Source organism: Guyanagaster necrorhizus, assembly GCF_019112545.1.
Source record: "Guyanagaster necrorhizus MCA 3950 unplaced genomic scaffold BT62scaffold_5, whole genome shotgun sequence".
Lineage (NCBI taxonomy): Eukaryota > Fungi > Basidiomycota > Agaricomycetes > Agaricales > Physalacriaceae > Guyanagaster > Guyanagaster necrorhizus.
In genome coordinates, this window is record NW_025064884.1 from 423,845 (window position 1) to 442,395 (window position 18,551).

Below are 18,551 nucleotides of genomic sequence, written 5' to 3' on the forward strand. Positions count from 1 at the left end.
GAAAATTCGGCTCTCTGCGCTGAGTTTTAAGATGTATTCAGAGCAATTGGAAAATCCAAATATTCAAGGGTCATGCGTGAATAAGTCGTCGCGTGGCCCACATCATGACACGCGCTGAGTTCCCACAAATCTTAGCCTCCTTTCAAGAAATCCACCATGGCTTCCACCGAGCTTAGACAAGAAGATTCTATGCCCTTGAAGAATCCTTACGCCTGGTCCAAACCTTTAGAGCCCGAAATCAGCCTAGACCAATTCCTAGCAAAGGTTTGAAACTAAAAAAACGCGTCCAATAAGGTTCCTGAACGCGCCACAGCATCGACCCTCGATGGTTCGAGACGACGGCACGAAGCCGGTAAGCGTGAATGGATGCAGAGATTGATGAACTGCTGAAATATTGCACTATGCAGTGGTTATAGGTCCACGCCCGTGAGGCCTCAACAGATAGCACTGAGGAAGCTGAAACCGCTGCAATCGCTGAAGCAGTCGTTATATGTGCGTGTACATCATCCGGTCAGTTATATGTCCATACTGATGCTTAGATTTCAGTGAACGAAGCTACTGAGAGGGTCCAAAGCATCCAGGTAAATACTGACATTGAGAACATCTGGGTTACTCACGTTTTGAATTTGAAGAACGACGCGTCGATACCCGTTCGTTCCAACAAGAAAACAGGAGCTAAGAGCAAGAAAGAAGTCTGGGAGCAGGTAAGTCTTTCTCCAGTCTTTTATGTCTTGGCGGGGTGAAATTTGCCCGCCCGTCTAGATTCAAGCAGAAGCCGCCGAGAAATTGAAAGACATAGCACTCAAACATGGATACACTTGCGGCAAATGGTAGGGACCATGATTGACCAACTTGAAGTGCATCCTGTTTCATGTTTTCGATTTCCTAGGCTTGTGTTTGCGTCGTCCGAAAAAGTTGATTCGATATGGTCGAGCGTCGCCAGTCCGTTTATCGCAAAGCTTCACACCTTCTGTATACGCTAACGTCAATATGTACAGAGTCCCTCGTAGACGGTCCTCTTTCGACAACCATGGCATTTTGCACCAAAGTGGCGACGTGTCCACCTGACGAAAAGCCCAACTATCAGCATGTCCTTTGCATCTACATGCCTAATGTATATGATAAAGATGCAGTCATAGAGGTCTGGGAGCCCATCCTCGTTAACCTTATATCTCACACAAGACACAATAGGTTATGAAAATCCTGCTGCGACATCATGGGTTAAACCTTAGTGGTGTCAAGACAGATCTATACACTAACCCAAGTACCTATCCTTTCGCTCCGTTGAATCCCAATGCCGACAGTCTGACTTCCTTCAGGTATTGATCGCAAGCACCCTTCCGGAATCTCTTCTACGGTGAATTCACTACTTCCTCCCCCCATTTTTCGTTACCATTAACTTATTGGCGCGTAGATTTGGAAAACCACGTCGTTGATAAAGGATACGGAGATCAAGGGAGGTGCCATGACGTTCTTGATCGTATCGCAAAACTTACCGTGAAGTAGGAGTTACGCGATGCATATTTCAACGAAAAGCCCAAGCCCAAACCTAAGTCTAAGCTCAAACTCAAGAAGAAGCAAAATGATGATCCTTTTGCCTCTGACGACGAGGAGGGCAGGAAGGAAGAGGAGGAGAGAAAAGTGGAGCTCAAGAAGAAAATGGCTGAGACAAGGAAACGAGATGACAGCGATGGCGAAGAGGAGAAGCCGAAGAAAAAGACGGCCAAGATATAATTGCGTTGGCGAGACTACAAGAGCTATGAACATGATCTACTATTTACTTATGACCGTGAAGTAAGATCATGTGTAAAGTACACTAAAATACAGTACAGATGCATGCAAGGGTGTCCAAAGAGTTGTCGATATAATCGCTAATGAGTGTCGCTCAGGCGAGCCTTCAACCTCTTGAAACGCCTGCTCTCTTCCTCGTCCACTCGCACGTCAGTCCGAGTTCTCTTTAAGCTCTTTACTCGCCTAGCCTTTAGACGATGGTCAAACGGCAGTTCACTTCCCGACAGGTCTGAAAACTCCTCTTCAGGCACTGGCACCACAGGCGCAGAAATATACGCAATTGGTTTCGATGAACGCTTCGTCGCGCTTTTCATCCTCGTACGAGATGTGCTGGCGGAAGCTGGCGGGGTATTGACAGACCTTTTTTGGCGTTTAGCGGGACTTGGAGTGGGTACTTCAGTTTGTGACTCGATCGTGGAGAAGGAAATAGAGGATTCGTATAAATCATCTTCCTTCTTCACAACAGCCCTTGGCGGTGTTGTTGAGATGCCTGAGGCGGCAGACGCCGGGGGCCGTATTGAAGACGCCGGGGAGCGGACCGACTCGCTCGGAGGACGAGGGGAATTGCTAGATTCCCCTATCTGGTTAAGAGTAAACCGGTCTGCCTTTCTTTTTTGAACAAGCCGAGGATCCTCGCCCACTGCGCAAAGATAGTAGACTTCCTGTTCACGCAGCAGGTCTACACCTACTAACTGACGCAAAACCCCGATTAGATAAGGACTGAAATCCAGGTTCTCGATGTCTGGAACAACTCTACGACTTTCTTCGGTCGTGGCGTCTCCATGATCCACGATTTCTTCGTCTTCCATGAGTTCAGCATCTCCCAAAGAACAACCTGGGACAAGGAACGATATGCGAGGTCCGTTGTCTACTTTAGGAAGGCTGATACGACGATAACGACAATTGGATCGTGTCACGGGTGAGCTATAGTAATGCGGTCGATCAAGAGAAGAAGTCGAGGAAGCGCGAGAAGTTCCAGCAGTCGGAAGATGATGCTGATGACGAAGCGAGCGAGGCTGGCTAGAATGGCCATGCAACAAGGCCGGGGGATAGTGAATGGGAGGATGACGAGGCCCGTTAGCCGGCTTGGTAGGTGTTGGAGGTACTTGGGAAGTAGAGATTGAAACTTCGCTAGGCGTGGAAGATGAGGCCCTAGATACACTGCTTTTCCTTGAATATGTCAACAACTTCGCAGCCAAACCTCCTGGACTTGTCGCATCTGAAGGAGCTGGAGATCCGTTTGGGTCTTCTTTCTGTTTACCCTTCCTTTTGCTGCTTAACGTATGAGATAGACGTTTAGGACCTGATGATGTGCGTTTCCTCTTAGTTGACGTAGACCCTTGCGGATCATTGCCGTCGACGGAAGGAGATTCTGGATTCGAAGTCTCTTGGCTGTGATATTCGGCAGAGCGTATATCAGTTTTGAATGCCATTTGAGGTATCGGTGGAGGGGTGATAGACGAAACACCATTTATTTTCTTTAGCGAACTGGAAATCTATGAGCAAACACTTTAGAACAGTAAAACGAAGACAAATGTACCTCTCGATCACGGTCAAGTCTTCAATCGTGCTTAGTGGACCAGTCAAGTCAGGATTATCGGAAAAATTGCTAGGTTGCGGGCCCGGTATGCCATCCTTGAAAATGTGAATGTTCGTTGAGATGCTGGGCTTTTCAGATTGTACATGTCCGCCCAAGGAAGAATCCGAAATGCTTTGTTCTGAGAAGTCCTGATTACTCGACTCCAGTTCTCTATCATTAGACGAAGAGGAGGTGTTTGACAGGTCGTTTTCATCTTCAGACACTTCATCTGAACCGGATTTGCTTAGATACTGAGCGACACCGGGTGTAGACAAACTGTAAGGATACGGATCTGGTTGGAGAACAGACACTGCTCTGGCGCTCACGGTGGGAGCGACGTGTAATGTGCGCGTCAATGACTCCCTTGGAAGCCCGGGAGAACGTATCGAGGCAGACGGATTCATTTCGGTTAGTGCGTCCTGAGAATCCATTATGATCTGGTCTTCCGATTGATCACAAACAATCTCCGGCTTAGAATCCTGACCACGCTGATTCTCTTCCCCATCGTGCTGAGATGGACTCCGCACATCGTCAGAGGTGTCTCCTTCGGATGAGGGAGGTGTCGTCATAAGACCTGGCGGGCGACGCTTTATATACGTGCGTGGAGTAAATAACGGAGAAACACCAGTTTGAGTCTGTGGTGGCAATGGGGGTGTATGGGGATCTGCTGGCGCCGGCGATCCTGAAGTGGCAGGAGGCGAAGATGCAATATCCGGAAGAGAAACGGTGAACAATGGATCGGTGGGGATTTTTGCATCGACAACTTCGATGTCATGAGGTGACTGAGGCAAAACTTCGACAATCATGTCGGCATCCACTGTGTGAGCCTCATCAGTTGAAACCAAGGCATCAAGAGGGCCTGTTTCAATAGTATCCAACCGACCTGATGAGCTGGAAGGCTCTTGTTCGTCTGTAACTGCGGCACCATCGTCGACCAAGGCTGTGCTCTTGTAGATCGATAGTGATGAGCTGTCATCGACCCTAACGTCTGAGTTATCGTTGACAGGAACCTCTGAGCTATCACCGAAAGCAACCTCCGAAGGTAAATCAAAGCCGTCTGTAAAGGGAGGTGTCAGATTTCCATAACCCAAAGCAGTTGATTTATCGCCAATGGCATCTGCTGGACCATCATTGACAGAGACTGTACATCTTTCACCCGTGGTAGGGATAGGGCTTTCCTCAGCCACTGGAACTTTATCGGTGTCCACGTTTAAGGTCGCAGGTGTGTAATCCACGAGGATTGTTGGGTCATCCTCGACGAGATCCTGGGCGCCATCAGCCAGTGAATGTGGAACGACAGTTGGATGATTGTCATCGTCGGTGGCAATAACTTCCTGGAGGACATGACACTCATTAACCTTGCACGGAGCAGACGGCGATGGGGATCCTACGTGATCCAAAAAATCTGCAGCTCTGGGCGCAACTACTTCTCCGCCGTAATCATCATTCGGCTCCACAGCAGTGTCTGCAACTGTATCGATATGCCTTACCGCAGGTTCAGAAACGACGACGGGGTTGTCGAAGCCTAAGGACTTTAGATTCTCATCATGTGTGTCCATTGTGTCATGGCCCACGGCATCTGGAACAAAGGAGAGCTCATCCTTTGTTTCCTGCTGCTCCAAAGCATCAGCTGCGCCTGTATCATCCAATACACCATCTACTTGACTTTGCGCCAAAGAAATAGCCTCTGGAGTGATGGTGTGCTCATCAGCCGGGGGTGTTGGGAGAAATACAGGCTCTTCGCCGTCGCGATCGTCCTGGTGGAGTTCTTTCAATCCTGCAGCAGGAACGATGTCTGTGGTCACATGCTGAGGCAAAGACTGACCTTCAGCAAGTGAGAGCTCCAATTCAAAGGGTTGATGGTGTGTTAACCCTGCTACGCATGCAATGTCTGGGTCGAGATGCTGGGGTGTCTCCAGTTCAGCGACGGTCGATACCTCTGGATCTAAGTCAGACTCAATAAATGGACGAGGCGGCTCAGATTCACGGTCTAAATTTTGGGATTAAGCAAATACATAAAAAAGAACAAAGATATACGTGACCTTCTTGAGGGACCACTTCTGGATTCATAGGCACATCCAGGAAATCTTGAATATTTCCAACATCTATAACAATTAGGAAAAGTAGATTCTAACAAAACTTGCTCTCACCTCCATCATAAAGAACTGGACCAGATAGAGGCTGCCCTGACACTTCAACAATCAACCCATCCGTCTCCGTCTTCAAATTCTCATATAAATCAACTACAATTCCCTCCGGTTGATTGACAAGCGGGACAATGGAGGGTTCTTCGAGTTGTTTCTCCGACGTAGCAAGTTCAAGTGAAACTGCACAGATAATACTTTCGTCTCCCTGACCATGTATGTCTCCAGTAGACAATGATGGGTCCTGTACATTATCATTGCTGGGTTCCTCGGGATTAATGCTAGGCGCTATGGCGTGATTACTATCGGTAGTAGTGTCAGGGTGTCGCTCATCAGCATGACAGTAGGACACGTCCGCGTTTGAGTCCGGTGAGATGGCTTTCGCGTCATCGGGATGGACATTGGGCTCCTCTGCGTTGTTAGAATCGACGTCGATGGTGTCGGGATCGTACTGAATGTAAGACGCGTCTATTAACTGAAAGCGCAAATGACTGGCAGCTTCTGGAAACTCGTCACGAGATGCTTCGAACACTGCCATGTGTTCATCCATCTCATGCTGTGGAGTAATAGAAGTGCTGTCGTCAGCATCTCCGAGTTTATGAGGACTGGGATGGGTCCCGGGGTTTGGGAGATGATCCCCACCCTTGTAGAGATCATCCGCATAAATTTGGGGTCGGACCCAAGGATCGACGATTTCAATGTTTTCGTGCTGGAAAGGATGGTCCAATGCAGTCGGAGGAAATGCTAGACTGTCTGTTAATCAAAAGATACGTATGCTCGCAACAAAAGGGCATACCTGTATCATCATACAATGGTTGTTCGTCGTCGTCATCGTCAACGTCATAGATTTCTGGAGAAGCGGCCGCATCTTCATGTACATCCTGATCTTGATCTTCCTCATGGACGTCCGTATCGGAATCCTCCTCGCTCTCGGCTTGAGCAGGTAATGAACTCCCACCAATACTAACCTCCTCGTCAGAAAGAAGCTCAATTACTTCTGGTTCATCCGATTTCTCGACGTAGTCTTCATCATCCCCGTCGAGCACTTCATACTGTACTGGCGGAGAGTAAGACTGATCTGACCTCCACAGGTCCGACTGCTCCTCTTCTTCGTGTTCATCATAGACCTCGTCTTCTTCTCCCAAAGCAGACTCCACTTCTTCGTAATCCCCTTCTCTTTCATACTCGACCTCCGCCTCTGCCTCTGCCTCGACATCCTCTGCGTCCTGCTCACTCTGTTTATGATCATCCCGTTCTTCCCATTCGCTGCCTTCATCAGTATCATCAATTACCCGTGCTAGATCCTCTACCTGTGCCTCTTCATCTTCCGAATCCGAGGCAAGGTCAATAGGTTCTTCATAGCTACCATTCCCGCGACCAGAAAAAAGCCCTGGACCTTCTCGCGGATCACGGCCTTTACCCTTCCTACTAGCACGTCGCGCCTTGAGCTCTGCAAAGGAGTCCTCAACCTCTCCGTCAATATCCTCGCTCTCGCTGGCCTGTTCAGCGTCAATCTGACCCATAGAAGATTCATCTAACCCAACCGGCGATTCCTCACGAGCAGTGTCATCAATATGACCTAATGCCCGACGGAGAGTGCCAGTGAGGTCGTCAATCCACGCGTCAAATTGAGGTTTCGTGAATTTGTCGTACGGATTGTAGATTGGGGCAGGTTTGGTCCTGGTGGTGGTCGAGGTCAGGGAAGTGGCGGAAGATGGATGCCCCATAGACCATGTGGCGCGTGGGGTGGTCATGGTGGTGCGATATCGAAGTGTGTCGCGTCACCACCAATGAATGCGCTGAGAGACCCTCGCCAAGGGACGAGGTCGCGATTGTCAGGAAGCAAGAATCAAAGTCCGACCGGACGGCCTTCGACGGCTTCTATCTGAGCTTCAATTCATTACTTGTCTTGGAACTTTTGCCACACTACCATAACCGGCAAAGGCCTTCGGCAACTGTGCGATGTGTTGCTTCGAGCTTCAATGTATATTCAAATATTCAAGCTTCAATGTTCAATGCTGAGAGTGGGGAAGTAAGTCGTGTTTGGTAATTCTGGGCATAATCTTATACATCTGAACAACCTAGCTACTTTAGGTCTGCCAGTACTTGCTAGAAGGATTCATGCTTGTGACTATGTCCTTCATTATCAATGTCTGCTCGTTGGTCTTTCGACGCCGCTTCTTCTTCCTCGTCGCCATACGTAATAGGCAGCCAATTCTTTCCGTGAATCTCAGTATGGAATAAGTCAAAACGAGAGCTAGAAGTGCCTCAGATGAATGCAATTGACTTTGAATGTCTGATACTCACTAATTCCCCATGATATCTGCGACGAGTTTGACTTCATCAATCTTGTCGAGGGAGATATTGGCGTATACGATAACCTCTTTTCCCGGGTCTACAGGCTCTGTTAATGCAGACCCGTCGGGCCCGTATATCTTCAAGGCTCGTTACCATTAAATATATCGCCCCACCAAAGTCCAGATGCTTACCACAGAGAATCCACCTCCGGGAAAGGTGAACCAAGGGTATCCAAGCAACTTCATCTTTTCCGCACCTGCTTCGCTGACTACTTGACAGCAAACGATCCCAAAAAGGCCGCCCTCCATGGACACAAGTTGGCTCATCCGGCTAGACGCCTCTCCACTAACTATGTAGGGCGATCCACCTGTATGTGGCTCAAATGCGGGCCACCACCCACCCACGAAAATCTGTGGATGCTGAGAATAAAAAACGGTCTTCAACCATGGCTGCATCCATGCGGTAAGCAGGAATTATGGAACAGGCAACCAGAATACAGACCTGGATGTGCTCCCAACAATTCAAAGAACCCAACCTTCCGTATGGAGTCTGGACTACGTTATAGATTGACTGGGCTTTGAAACGGTCAGCCAGTTTTCTTTAGTTTGCAATCGAACCGCTTACCGCTTCCGTCTCCGAAGACGGTTTTCTCGTAGTGTGTGGGCTAATTGAAACAATGATCAACTGCGTGACTACCATACAATGGTGACTTTGCATACCTTGATTTTCCGACGATGGTTGGCAATATTACCGTCCGCTGTGATAGTAACTTGCGCGATATAAAGGGAGCCGCCATCACGTTCAGAAAAACCAAGGACCACGTTTACACCTGCTTCTCTGATCGCATCCCGAATTTGGTCCATTTCCTTCGAGTGAAGTGCCATGGAGTTCGCTTGGTATTCTTTCAAGACGACCTGAGTAACGGCGAAATTGTTTGCCCATGGCGTCCAAGGATAGCCTAAAGCGAGTCATTGCGTGCATTAGTACTACGACATCATTCGGCTTCCGACTGTGTGAACATCCTTACCTGGAATGAAGACTTCAGGAAAACCGATAATCTTTGCCCCTTCAGCGGCGGCCTCACGGATGATCCTTATGGTCTTTTCGACGCCTCCTTTGAGGTCAAGCCATACGCTGTGTCATGAAGTGGTAGTCAGACTAAGTATAAGGCCAAGACGATGGGCTTACGGTTCAGCCTGAACTGCAGCAGCCTTAAATTTGGTTGTGTCAGCGTCAGAGGGGTTGAGAGCGATCGGCATTTTAAGTGTTATACTGGCAGTATATAGGAGGATGTTGGGAACTCGTGTTCTCGGAGGCGGTTTGCTTTTATATTGTCCAGGAATCGCATATAGTTCGGGCCCGTACGTGTGAGTTACATAACCTTCTACAAGATTGCATTCCTAACTCACCCGCTACTTCGATACCAATGGCTCATTGTTAGCAGTAATGTCGTTGTCAGAACGGTGTTCGTTATTTTCTTAAGCCGGTCCAGAGTGAGACCGGTGACTAATATAACAAAGTAGCCCTCTTTGCTTGAAAGTATGTCTATCGTTCTGAATAATGCCAATACTCTGCCATAGTTGATACTTAATTCAGGACAAGAAACTTGCTCCAAAATATCGGGCAGGTCCATTTCAACTAGAGAAATAAAACAAGGCATCGTTGAAATGTTAACTCCGGTGGGGACATCGTACAATGTCCATCACTCTCCTTCGCGGCGGACGCACCCGAGTGACGTAGCGCTTTGCGGACTTGGAGAGAAGTTTACGTGATTTAATCGGGGATCTCGGAGACGCTTTGTAAGTCCCAAAACCTCGGTGTATGGCGAATTCTGCTTCTTTTCTCATTTCCAAACCACCATAGACTGTCAACCTGTATGCAAATGGCTGTAGGAGTTAGCACTTTACAGGTAATAGCAGTCAATGGAATCATGATCAATCTTCCCCCTGTTACATAACCGCGAACGCAGAAGCATTCTTGGCCAATCCAGACTCAACTGACTAGCGATTACAGCACGTGATCGTGAACCCCGGTGCGGTCCGGCGAGACTCCGCCGCGCATTCAAACAAAAATTTTTCTTTGCTTTGAAAACATGTTTTGGGCACATTGCGTCCGCTACATTTTCTTGCCATCATTGGCGACCATCGGGTCACCCCGCAGATATCTGACACATGTGAACGACGATCCTAATTCCTCCGACTTTTAACTGTCATTCCGACAGAAAATGTCAACGCGCTGGACCATCTTGTTACGGTATTTCCGTCCTGTTTAACCCCCAAGACCGAAGCGCTTTTCATGTTCAATTGGGTATACTTCATATGTCTGATAAAGTTCACTATGTTCGACAGCGCTCTGCTCCTCTTCATTACGCCTTCCATACGAAAGCGCGCTTTTGTACCATGACACACGCGACGTCGCTGGGCATAGACCACTAACTTGGCTCTAATGAACCACGTATGGACCCTCGCATCATGGTATCATACTGGTAGTGTCGAATCAACACTGGAATGTACAGCAGCAGGTACAAGGACCACACAAGAGGATCTGTATGTCAAGAACGCTGCGATGCACCCATGACTATGTTGTAGACCCTCGTCTTCCCCACTTTCTAGCGAAAACAGCTAGACGTCCGTATCTTTGAAGCTGAGCACTGCTTGCATGAACATCGTCGTTTTCCTGCGTCCTTCCAATGTCTACCAGCTTTCAGCGCCCTTTGTTCGCGGGTACCCCCTAACGGACTCTATGTCAATCCTGTGCCAAACTCTCAGGATTGATGAAAAAAATAGTCGTCGTGCATTTGCCCTGTACCTGTGCTCGTAGACGGGGGGTTCCGTCGACTCGCCGTGCTCGGTATCGATGTCGACCCTCTGGGACAAGCTGCCGGAGCTGAAAGGAATCTAACGCTGGCCGCTTTCGAGTTGCAGTTTCTCATCCCGCATCGGTAAGATTTTTTTTTAATAACCCAGTCGATCGCTAGAAAAAATTACAATCAATGTTATAGGTCTAAGTACAAGGTGCGACTGCCTTGACTGCATGCATTGAATAACTGCCGTATCTTTCAGCTTATATGTCAGCTGAAAGTCTGGTATCATGTCGAAGATAAACCCCTTTGCATATCAGACCCCTTCTTTGACCGGATCCCTCCTCTCATCCATACCAAAGAGCCGGAACTTATTGAAAAGATCGGTCTCGATGGTGTCTCCTTCCTTCAATTCCTCAGTCTCCTGCATACCCTCTATAGCGGAGTGCATCTTAACGTGCTGGAGTGTTCATCCTAGTCAACATGATGTATAGTCGCAGTAATAAGGTGAACAAACAGACTGATATCTTCAGCGTCGTGACATGCAAGACAACAGCCTCTATGCCGCCGTCGCTTTTAGTTATCTCTTCGCAGTGCTTGTCATCGTACTGGTGTACATCTATTGGTGTGACATGTTACGGCCTCGCAAGGAGTGGTTCCGTTCACCCTGAGTACACGAATTCCTTCTACGCGCGCTCCCTAAGCATCACACACGTCCCCGAAAAATTTCGGTCGGATGGCGGAATAAATGCTATCCTAAATACCGTCAGTATGCCCTACTCCACAAACGCAGTGCACATCAGTCGACAAGTCGGATTTCATCCAGAGTCGACTAAGTATCATAATCAGACCGTGCGGGAATTGGGAGCAATTTTGGTCAAGCATCTCAAGAACAGTAGGGTCAGAGCTAAGCGACCGACTAGTTAATTATATTCGCCTTGATTGGTGTCGCTTTCAGTATGTGATGCGAGCTTTTGTAAGTATATGGGTCTATCCGACTCGGTCTCCCAGGTTGCGGCTCTCATTGAAGAGCATGCTAGCGTGAAAGAGATTTTCCAAAATGTGTACACTATGTGGATATCGAACCAGATATCCTCCCGCTGATTCAGAAATTCACAAAGTACTTCCCAACAGATTAAAGAGACCTATATTAATCGTCATCCTGGCTTCAACCCTTTTTGTGCGTTTCCTCTTCTGGCGTGCGCGAATTGATACGTTGACTGATATTTTCTTTTCAGTCTTCGGTATTTCACTGTCTTGATATTTGATTTGGCCCAAGCCCTAAATTTCTTGTGGATTTCGTTCAAGATTCGCCGGTAGAGTCAATCCCTATAATCAGGCATGAGGCTCATTTTCTTCGGAATAGTGTATTTGGCCATACTCCTCGTGACATTTGGGAGTGGACTCAGTATGCACTGTCCTAGTGAGTTTGAGCTGCTGTAAAATATTCCATGCATCTTTGATTGTATAGCGCCAACCTGGCCACCTTGTTCCTATTTCTGCTGGCGCGGTGGGTTTTACGGCTCCTTAAACAGCTCTTCTTTGTCTCCGTCTCAGTCCTGTTGGCCCCGTTGGTGCCTCTTGTCCCACTGGCAGCTACTTCCATCTTTTGGTTGAGCTCATGAATCCACAAATACTAGTTGATGTATGTTTATGTCAGAAAGGTGGAAACTGGGCACTTATGTGTAGGACCATAATTTAAGGCACGATAGCAGGTTTTTTTCTACCTCCAGCATCTTTGGAATGTCTTGATGAACCGACTTGTATTCAGCGTCGTAATGATGCAAGTCCTTATCTCAAGTTAGTCTTTGCTCCTACTCCTTCACACCTATGCAGATTCGTGTTATTTAGCCATCGGCCTCCAGTACTTACAAGTTCGAATCCTTCCAGTGGCTATCCACTATGCTGCCAATCCTATTGTCTCATACAGCAGGACCTTCATCTGATTACTTTAATCAACCGGTTTCGTCCCTGGGTCCGACGAGTGACCGGCAAACGTTGTCTTCCTGGGCCACTTTCATTTACAGTCTCCGACCCCGATTAGTAGCATTTATGCGATACAGGTATCAGTAAAAATTTGTATTTTGGGCCTCCGGGGACAGCATGTAATGGTTACTTATAAACATGATGACGTCAAAGTTACAGAACTTGGCGTTTACGATGAATCTTGATGCCTTCGTGAAACATTCCAAGCCTCAGCCTCAGCCAGTCGTGACTTCGCAGGAAATCCGAGACCGGAGTTCTACTTTCGTGGCCAACATATTCAAATGTACTACTGAGGAAGAGGCGCGCTTGTGCATTAACCACCTTCGGCGCGTCACTCATGGCGCAAAGCCTGCTTCTCACGAGATTTCTGCATGGCGATGTATGGTGCTCAAGAAAGAGCATACTGGGCTCATGGGACCTGACGACTTTGAAGTGAGGAGCGGTAGCGAGGACGATGGGGAAAAGTGGGCTGGAGGGAAGGTCCTGAATGCCATGGTCAGCGAGGCTGTCATGGATGCTGTCGTCGTTGTCAGCCGCTGGTACGGGACGTTATCATACTTTATCTGACTAGTCCACCTTACTGTGTCACGACAGGTACGGGGGTACACTGCTGGGACCCGTGCGATTTGCTCATATCGAGACTTGCGCTGTCGAAGCCTGCCGAGCCTTTAAACAAAAGGAGGAACTTGATGAATGTGTATCTACCCTGTCCAGTCTGGATGATACCCTAGCCCAGCTCCGTTCAGAACTCGATTCGCATTCGCCGGGCGCAGCTGCCAGCAAAGTAAAGGCACCTGTATATCCTGTTTGGACCATGTCCGATTTGGCAAAGGCTAAAAGACTTGTCAAGGCGCGAGAAAATGCGATTAAATCGGTGACTACCTTGATTGAACAACGACGGTGAAAAGGTGCCTAATGCTTGTGAATCGCTTTCGCTACATAAAGTCGTTCATCTGATTCTTATTGTCACAGGTTTCATCCAACGTAGAAGCAATGCGAGCACGAGAGCCACTCGGGAACTTTCAGAAGCGTCCATCTCTGGAGTCACGGTGGGCCCTCGGAGCTTGCATGTATGCGCCGTTCTGGAGCTGGACGTGGCTCTTCTTATTACTGATTGAGCCTAACCTCTCCACGCTTCTCATCACTGCCAACGCCTCATTGACCCAATAAATGTCATCGATATCGGCTGTATTCGAAACCTTTCTATGATCCGACGAGCAAATGCAAACTTGTTCGAATAATTCCATACCAGCTATGGGCGCTTGACCTTTGAATATCCTTCTTCGGCGTTCGGTCATTCGCAATGGGCAACTTTGAAAGACTTGCGCACACCACATTGCACATATGGAGTGCAAGGTCAATTTTATTAATGGACACCATAATGACAGTCGTTTGAACGCTCGATCTATATCACTGGATCGAAGAGCGTCCGTTCACGTACTTCCACTTGTTTCGCGGCGACTTCAAAATCCTCCTCCGAAACTCCAATGTCACCCCGCTTCGAAGAAGATGGAGTACAGTGCAGAAGGGTTGTAATCGATAAGAACACCAGAAATGTTTCTGGGAATGTCACATCCGACGGGTTAATACCCTAAACTTAGTCAACAGTTGTTCTGGAGGGCGGAGGCTTTGACACACCGAGCGGTTCTTTCAAAAGGGCCGCTATCCGACATAGAACATGCTTGTGTTTCAATTTACTATCTAAGACGTCAATGCTTACTCTACTCTAGTCAACTGCCCCCTCCCTACGAATGCACCCAGGTATTCGTGGGTACCTTTTCAACTGGGAGCAACATAACATGATAGCTACATACGGTTTTTTTCACTGATTACCTGAGTGAACTTATTCAATTGCATCCTGCATCACATTAAATGAATGATGATGCTAAGAACGGCGACATTAAAGGTTAAGGTGCACCAACACTGTCCGTCCTTCAGTTCTGTGCCTGGTGTACGTCTTGAGTCTCGCATATCAAGGTGAACTTGGGGGTCTACTCAAAACGTCATTAGGTCCAAGGGCATCCATTTGCGACGACATATGTATGGATAGACTCGTCCTCATGGCTTCTTGGTCCACACAGCATTGAAATCTTTTGATTGACCTCTCATTCCCCATATTTACTCACCTTAGGCGTCAAGGTTGCACGCAGCCTTATGATACCCAATGGAACGTAGTCGAGGTCGTCTGCATGATCCGAAGAGCAATTGAGTTGGCAGCTTTGGTTCCACAATCCGTCTATAGCAACCATACATGTTACTTCAACAAGCCCAATACTTCGCGTCAAGAACACGAGTCCGAAGATATAGAAATTAAAAAGGACGGTTCCGATACAGGTAAGTCTATTTTCCACTTCCGTATCTTGCTTTACGGCCAATATCGAATGGAATGTATTTGTACTTGATCATATGTCTATCAGATAAAAGTTAGCTGGGCGGTAGCAGAGCAGGAACATGTGGCGCTGGAAAGGACGCCGCAAAAATGTTGACGGATTAAGGAGCTACTCACTGTATTTGCCGCCTCATTGTCAAAGCAAACAGCACAAAGAAGTAGACAACTAAAATAGGCCAGTAGACAGGCACATTAAAAACTTCCGAGGCGGTGGCAAAAAGCGCTAAAATTGTTGCCCGTGTAGCGGAAAGCCTATTGCAAGATGAACATAGGTAGATAACGTTACAGCATTAAAATCGCACCAGAACTGCCATTCAGGTAGGCGTCTCACAAACGGTCTGAACTCGTCATCACGCTGACTTGGAAGAGGACTGGCAGATCCACCGCCCTCTACCTCGTCTGCGAGCAGGTCTTCTTGCAGCGAAGGGTCGAATTTTGGCTGAAGGAATGCAAGAAGAAGATTAAGGAGGTATATTGCGTGCGCATCTGACAGAAGAAGTGATGAGAACCAACAGCGTTCGCCAAGAGATGCTCACTTACAGCATACTGTTCAACACAGGAATGGTTGAATCAATGGTAATGGTAAACAGAGATAGCACGAACCAATATACCACTGCAGCAAAAGGTCATTAATTAGGCGAAGAAGAGAGCTGGTCCAACTTACCCCTTGGGCAAACACTACTCTTAGCAGGAATACACAAAGGATCCCACCAGTTGCCAGCCAACGATTCAACATATGGGGTGTCCATCGGTCCAAAATTTGCTGGTACTGCCGTTGGATGCGACTGTATGCTGCCGTGACATTTTGTATAGGGTTACCGTCACCCGAGTCGCTGTCGGACATCATCGTTGAGGTCGTCTAAAATCTTTGACGTGCACGTCTTCGCCGCTGTCGGCTGCTTTGAGCGGAGAATTTCGGAGTTTCTGCCCCCCCGGCCCCCCGGTCCGTACACAATATCTCACTTCCCATGTCGCTACCAACTGCTGTGAATCTGATATCGAAACATATTCTGGCGCGTATATCTCCTGATAGTAAGAAGCCCAGTACGTTACCATCTTTTCCTCTACTTGTTACATTTTGTCAAAACGCGTAGTTTTTGTTGCCATACAGGGCCCTCAAGGATCCGGGAAATCATACCTTACAGGCTTAACGCAAAAGTTCCTTACCGATGCACCGCACTTGCTTCGGGTTGCCGTACTGTCAATAGACGATCTCTATCTTTCTCACGATGACCTTGTCGCACTTGCCCTCAAACATCCCTTCAACCCTCTCTGGAAAGGAAGAGGGCAGCCTGGCACTCACGATGTTGAATTGGGTATTCGAATACTACAGTCTCTGAGGGAAGGACGTGAAACAGTCGATATACCCAGGTTTGACAAGAGTCTGTTCGACGGCGAAGGCGATAGACTCCCTATGGATGGAAGCAATTCCATAAATCCCCCAATAGATATCGTCATCATTGAGGGATGGTGTATGGGTTTCTATCCTATCTCGCAAGCAAGGCTAGCGGAGAAATGGGACGGAATTTGGAAGGAACAGAAAATTGCATTGGCTCTACAGGACGAACTATTGGAATCCAAGGAATGTTTGCAAGATATCAATCAGGTCTTGAAGGCATACATCGATTTATGGGCTTTCTTCGACGTCTTCGTTCAGGTAATTCGAACAATTCAGCTTCTCCGTTTACCTCCTCTGAACCGGTTTGCCATTAGATCCAACCAGCGCCGCTTGCCCGAAGCCACTCGCCATATTCGGTAATATACCAGTGGCGCCTTGAACAGGAACACAACATGAAGGCTAGCAACGGCGGCAAAGGGATGTCTGACGATGCCGTCAAATCGTGACGTTTTTATATTTCTTATGTTTCGAGTGGACGTATTGACCCACGAGACAGGTTCGTTGACCGATATATTCCCGGCTATGTTTTCTTTGGGCAAGGTGTCACCGAAGGGTTCACCGACGCCAACGGACCTTGTCTACCGCCGTGGCTGGGGAACGGACTTCGGGTTATCGTCGATGAAAAGAGGCAGGTCACGGAGGTTCAACAGTTCTGATACGAGTCTGGTACCTCACCCGTACGGGCTGTGATACACGCGCGGAGTCTTGATCATCCACATCATCATCGACGGAAAGCTCGGTTAACGTGGGAGCATTCAGCTCTTATCCGCGTGTAACGATGTACTAAGTTGACTCAGAAGGATGCAGGGCGCTGCTAGTAGATTCTGCGCAGCATTCGACACATTTATTCCCTCACAGCCTCTGCTGCGTATGTTCTCCGATGGACTGAAGATCGGCTCAACAAGTCCGATTTGTGCCGATAACCTCGCACCCACGTCTTATGCAGAGGGATACTATATACTTGATCGATCTCCAATAATTTCTTGCAAGCTTTCTGCTGAGTCCATACATACTCTAAAGTTCAAATGTCAACGATTTCCGAATCAATTCCGTGAATTTTGTGGAAGGAGTCCTGATCGATGCGTGATCATTATTTCAACGTGGACTCGAGTCACATACGATCTTCCGTGATTGCCAGTACACCTCTAAAATGTCTGCCTACGGTACTATTCAAAGAGTATATGCTGGAGATGGTCTTCCCTCTACCATTTGGTATTCTCCTTCGAAGGCCAAGTATGCAACCATATACCACTTGACGCTCCAAACAGCAAAACCCCTTAACGGTCTGATCGAGTATCTTCATCAAATTTTCGCCAAAGAAGTTGACGATGGGAGGTCTTATCCACAGGAGGGGCCCATCGATCTCGCAGCTTTCGAGAGCTATTTCTTTGCCGCCGACGTATTCGTAGCGATTCTTGGAGCCCCAGAGCATGCCGAAGATTTCGAAGAACCTAAAGAGTCGCCTTTAGGAGTAGCAGAGGCCACGATAGGGAGATCTTGGGAGGACTGCGTCATAGGATTCTATTATGTGGGTTCATCATAATGAACTCCCGGTTAACGTGCTGTTGACTTGTGGAATTGATTTCTATAGGTCAAACCAAACTATCCAGGACGGTCATCCCATGTATGTTGACATGTATATCCCCACTGAGCGCTAGGGCTGTAACATCTCAAACAGATTTGCAACGCCGGGTTTGTGGTCCCGCCATCCCAGCGGGGACAGGGGGCCGGGTCCATCCTGGCCAAGTCCTACGTCCATTACGCGCCCAAACTCGGGTATCAAGCCAGCGTCTTCAACCTCGTATACGTCAACAACACCGCGTCAATCAGGTGAGGTTTTCATTCTTCTCTGCCATAATCCTTTACCCAATCTTCGAACATAGTCTATGGGAAAGACTCGGATTTACGAAAGCGGGACGGATTCCACGTGCAGGAAGATTGAGGAAAAAAGACGGAACTGGCGAAGAATACGTAGATGCCTGGGTATTTTACAAGAGCTTCATTGACGCCGAGGCGTAGTGGAAGATGATGGATTGATAAGACATCCTTCTGTGAATATGAAAGAGAATTTACTCCATTACCCTCGAATGTGTTCAATGCGGCCGCGTGTATGGAATATGCGAGCGTCCCGGAACAGCTGAGCGTGTCTGACTAGATCAGTCCAG

The 18,551-nt window shown here is 48.0% G+C and overlaps 8 protein-coding genes across 8 annotated transcripts; 5 read left to right on the top strand and 3 right to left on the bottom strand.

The window, feature by feature from the left end:
* Positions 1 to 86: 86 nt before the first annotated feature.
* BT62DRAFT_1073093 (uncharacterized protein) lies at positions 87 to 1,734 on the top strand (the record flags this gene model as incomplete). The annotated part of the gene is made up of 12 exons (XM_043178915.1): positions 87 to 264; positions 314 to 352; positions 417 to 492; positions 547 to 581; positions 633 to 704; positions 763 to 830; positions 890 to 942; positions 999 to 1,141; positions 1,192 to 1,264; positions 1,320 to 1,357; positions 1,415 to 1,480; positions 1,507 to 1,734. The coding sequence occupies exons 1-12, from the start codon at positions 157 to 159 to the stop codon at positions 1,732 to 1,734; spliced, it is 999 nt and encodes a 332-aa protein (XP_043043161.1). The 5' UTR covers positions 87 to 156.
* A 4,281-nt stretch (positions 1,735 to 6,015) lies between these two features.
* On the bottom strand, positions 6,016 to 7,504 carry BT62DRAFT_599539 (uncharacterized protein). Its single transcript, XM_043181554.1, has 2 exons — positions 6,311 to 7,504; positions 6,016 to 6,263 (listed from the first exon to the last, which is right to left on the bottom strand). Exons 1-2 carry the CDS (start codon positions 7,266 to 7,268, stop codon positions 6,259 to 6,261), a joined length of 963 nt encoding a protein of 320 aa, XP_043043162.1. The 5' UTR covers positions 7,269 to 7,504; the 3' UTR covers positions 6,016 to 6,258.
* A 34-nt stretch (positions 7,505 to 7,538) lies between these two features.
* On the bottom strand, positions 7,539 to 9,147 carry BT62DRAFT_928388 (carbon-nitrogen hydrolase). The gene is made up of 8 exons (XM_043185493.1): positions 9,001 to 9,147; positions 8,840 to 8,946; positions 8,532 to 8,770; positions 8,437 to 8,476; positions 8,314 to 8,387; positions 8,004 to 8,261; positions 7,822 to 7,949; positions 7,539 to 7,771 (listed from the first exon to the last, which is right to left on the bottom strand). Exons 1-8 carry the CDS (start codon positions 9,069 to 9,071, stop codon positions 7,624 to 7,626), a joined length of 1,065 nt encoding a protein of 354 aa, XP_043043163.1. The 5' UTR covers positions 9,072 to 9,147; the 3' UTR covers positions 7,539 to 7,623.
* A 793-nt stretch (positions 9,148 to 9,940) lies between these two features.
* BT62DRAFT_1073096 (uncharacterized protein) lies at positions 9,941 to 11,716 on the top strand (the record flags this gene model as incomplete). The annotated part of the gene is made up of 8 exons (XM_043178916.1): positions 9,941 to 10,206; positions 10,425 to 10,565; positions 10,599 to 10,753; positions 10,814 to 10,826; positions 10,875 to 11,089; positions 11,146 to 11,512; positions 11,571 to 11,588; positions 11,624 to 11,716. Exons 1-8 carry the CDS (start codon positions 10,108 to 10,110, stop codon positions 11,714 to 11,716), a joined length of 1,101 nt encoding a protein of 366 aa, XP_043043164.1. The 5' UTR covers positions 9,941 to 10,107.
* A 1,056-nt stretch (positions 11,717 to 12,772) lies between these two features.
* Positions 12,773 to 13,502, top strand: BT62DRAFT_978885 (ribosomal protein S5 domain 2-like protein; the record flags this gene model as incomplete). The annotated part of the gene is made up of 2 exons (XM_043189388.1): positions 12,773 to 13,137; positions 13,193 to 13,502. 2 exons carry the CDS (start codon positions 12,773 to 12,775, stop codon positions 13,500 to 13,502), a joined length of 675 nt encoding a protein of 224 aa, XP_043043165.1.
* A 1,371-nt stretch (positions 13,503 to 14,873) lies between these two features.
* BT62DRAFT_928392 (retrieval of early ER protein Rer1) lies at positions 14,874 to 15,852 on the bottom strand. Its single transcript, XM_043185494.1, has 6 exons — positions 15,652 to 15,852; positions 15,591 to 15,600; positions 15,528 to 15,533; positions 15,290 to 15,473; positions 15,105 to 15,239; positions 14,874 to 15,008 (listed from the first exon to the last, which is right to left on the bottom strand). Exons 1-6 carry the CDS (start codon positions 15,832 to 15,834, stop codon positions 14,939 to 14,941), a joined length of 588 nt encoding a protein of 195 aa, XP_043043166.1. The 5' UTR covers positions 15,835 to 15,852; the 3' UTR covers positions 14,874 to 14,938.
* Positions 15,853 to 15,925: 73 nt separating this feature from the next.
* Positions 15,926 to 17,042, top strand: BT62DRAFT_985210 (P-loop containing nucleoside triphosphate hydrolase protein; the record flags this gene model as incomplete). Its single annotated transcript, XM_043189925.1, has 4 exons — positions 15,926 to 16,031; positions 16,082 to 16,644; positions 16,755 to 16,828; positions 16,883 to 17,042. Exons 1-4 carry the CDS (start codon positions 15,956 to 15,958, stop codon positions 17,040 to 17,042), a joined length of 873 nt encoding a protein of 290 aa, XP_043043167.1. The 5' UTR covers positions 15,926 to 15,955.
* A 494-nt stretch (positions 17,043 to 17,536) lies between these two features.
* Positions 17,537 to 18,405, top strand: BT62DRAFT_886374 (acyl-CoA N-acyltransferase; the record flags this gene model as incomplete). The annotated part of the gene is made up of 4 exons (XM_043182874.1): positions 17,537 to 17,914; positions 17,978 to 18,010; positions 18,065 to 18,216; positions 18,270 to 18,405. The coding sequence occupies 4 exons, from the start codon at positions 17,537 to 17,539 to the stop codon at positions 18,403 to 18,405; spliced, it is 699 nt and encodes a 232-aa protein (XP_043043168.1).
* Between the last annotated feature and the right edge of the window lie 146 nt (positions 18,406 to 18,551).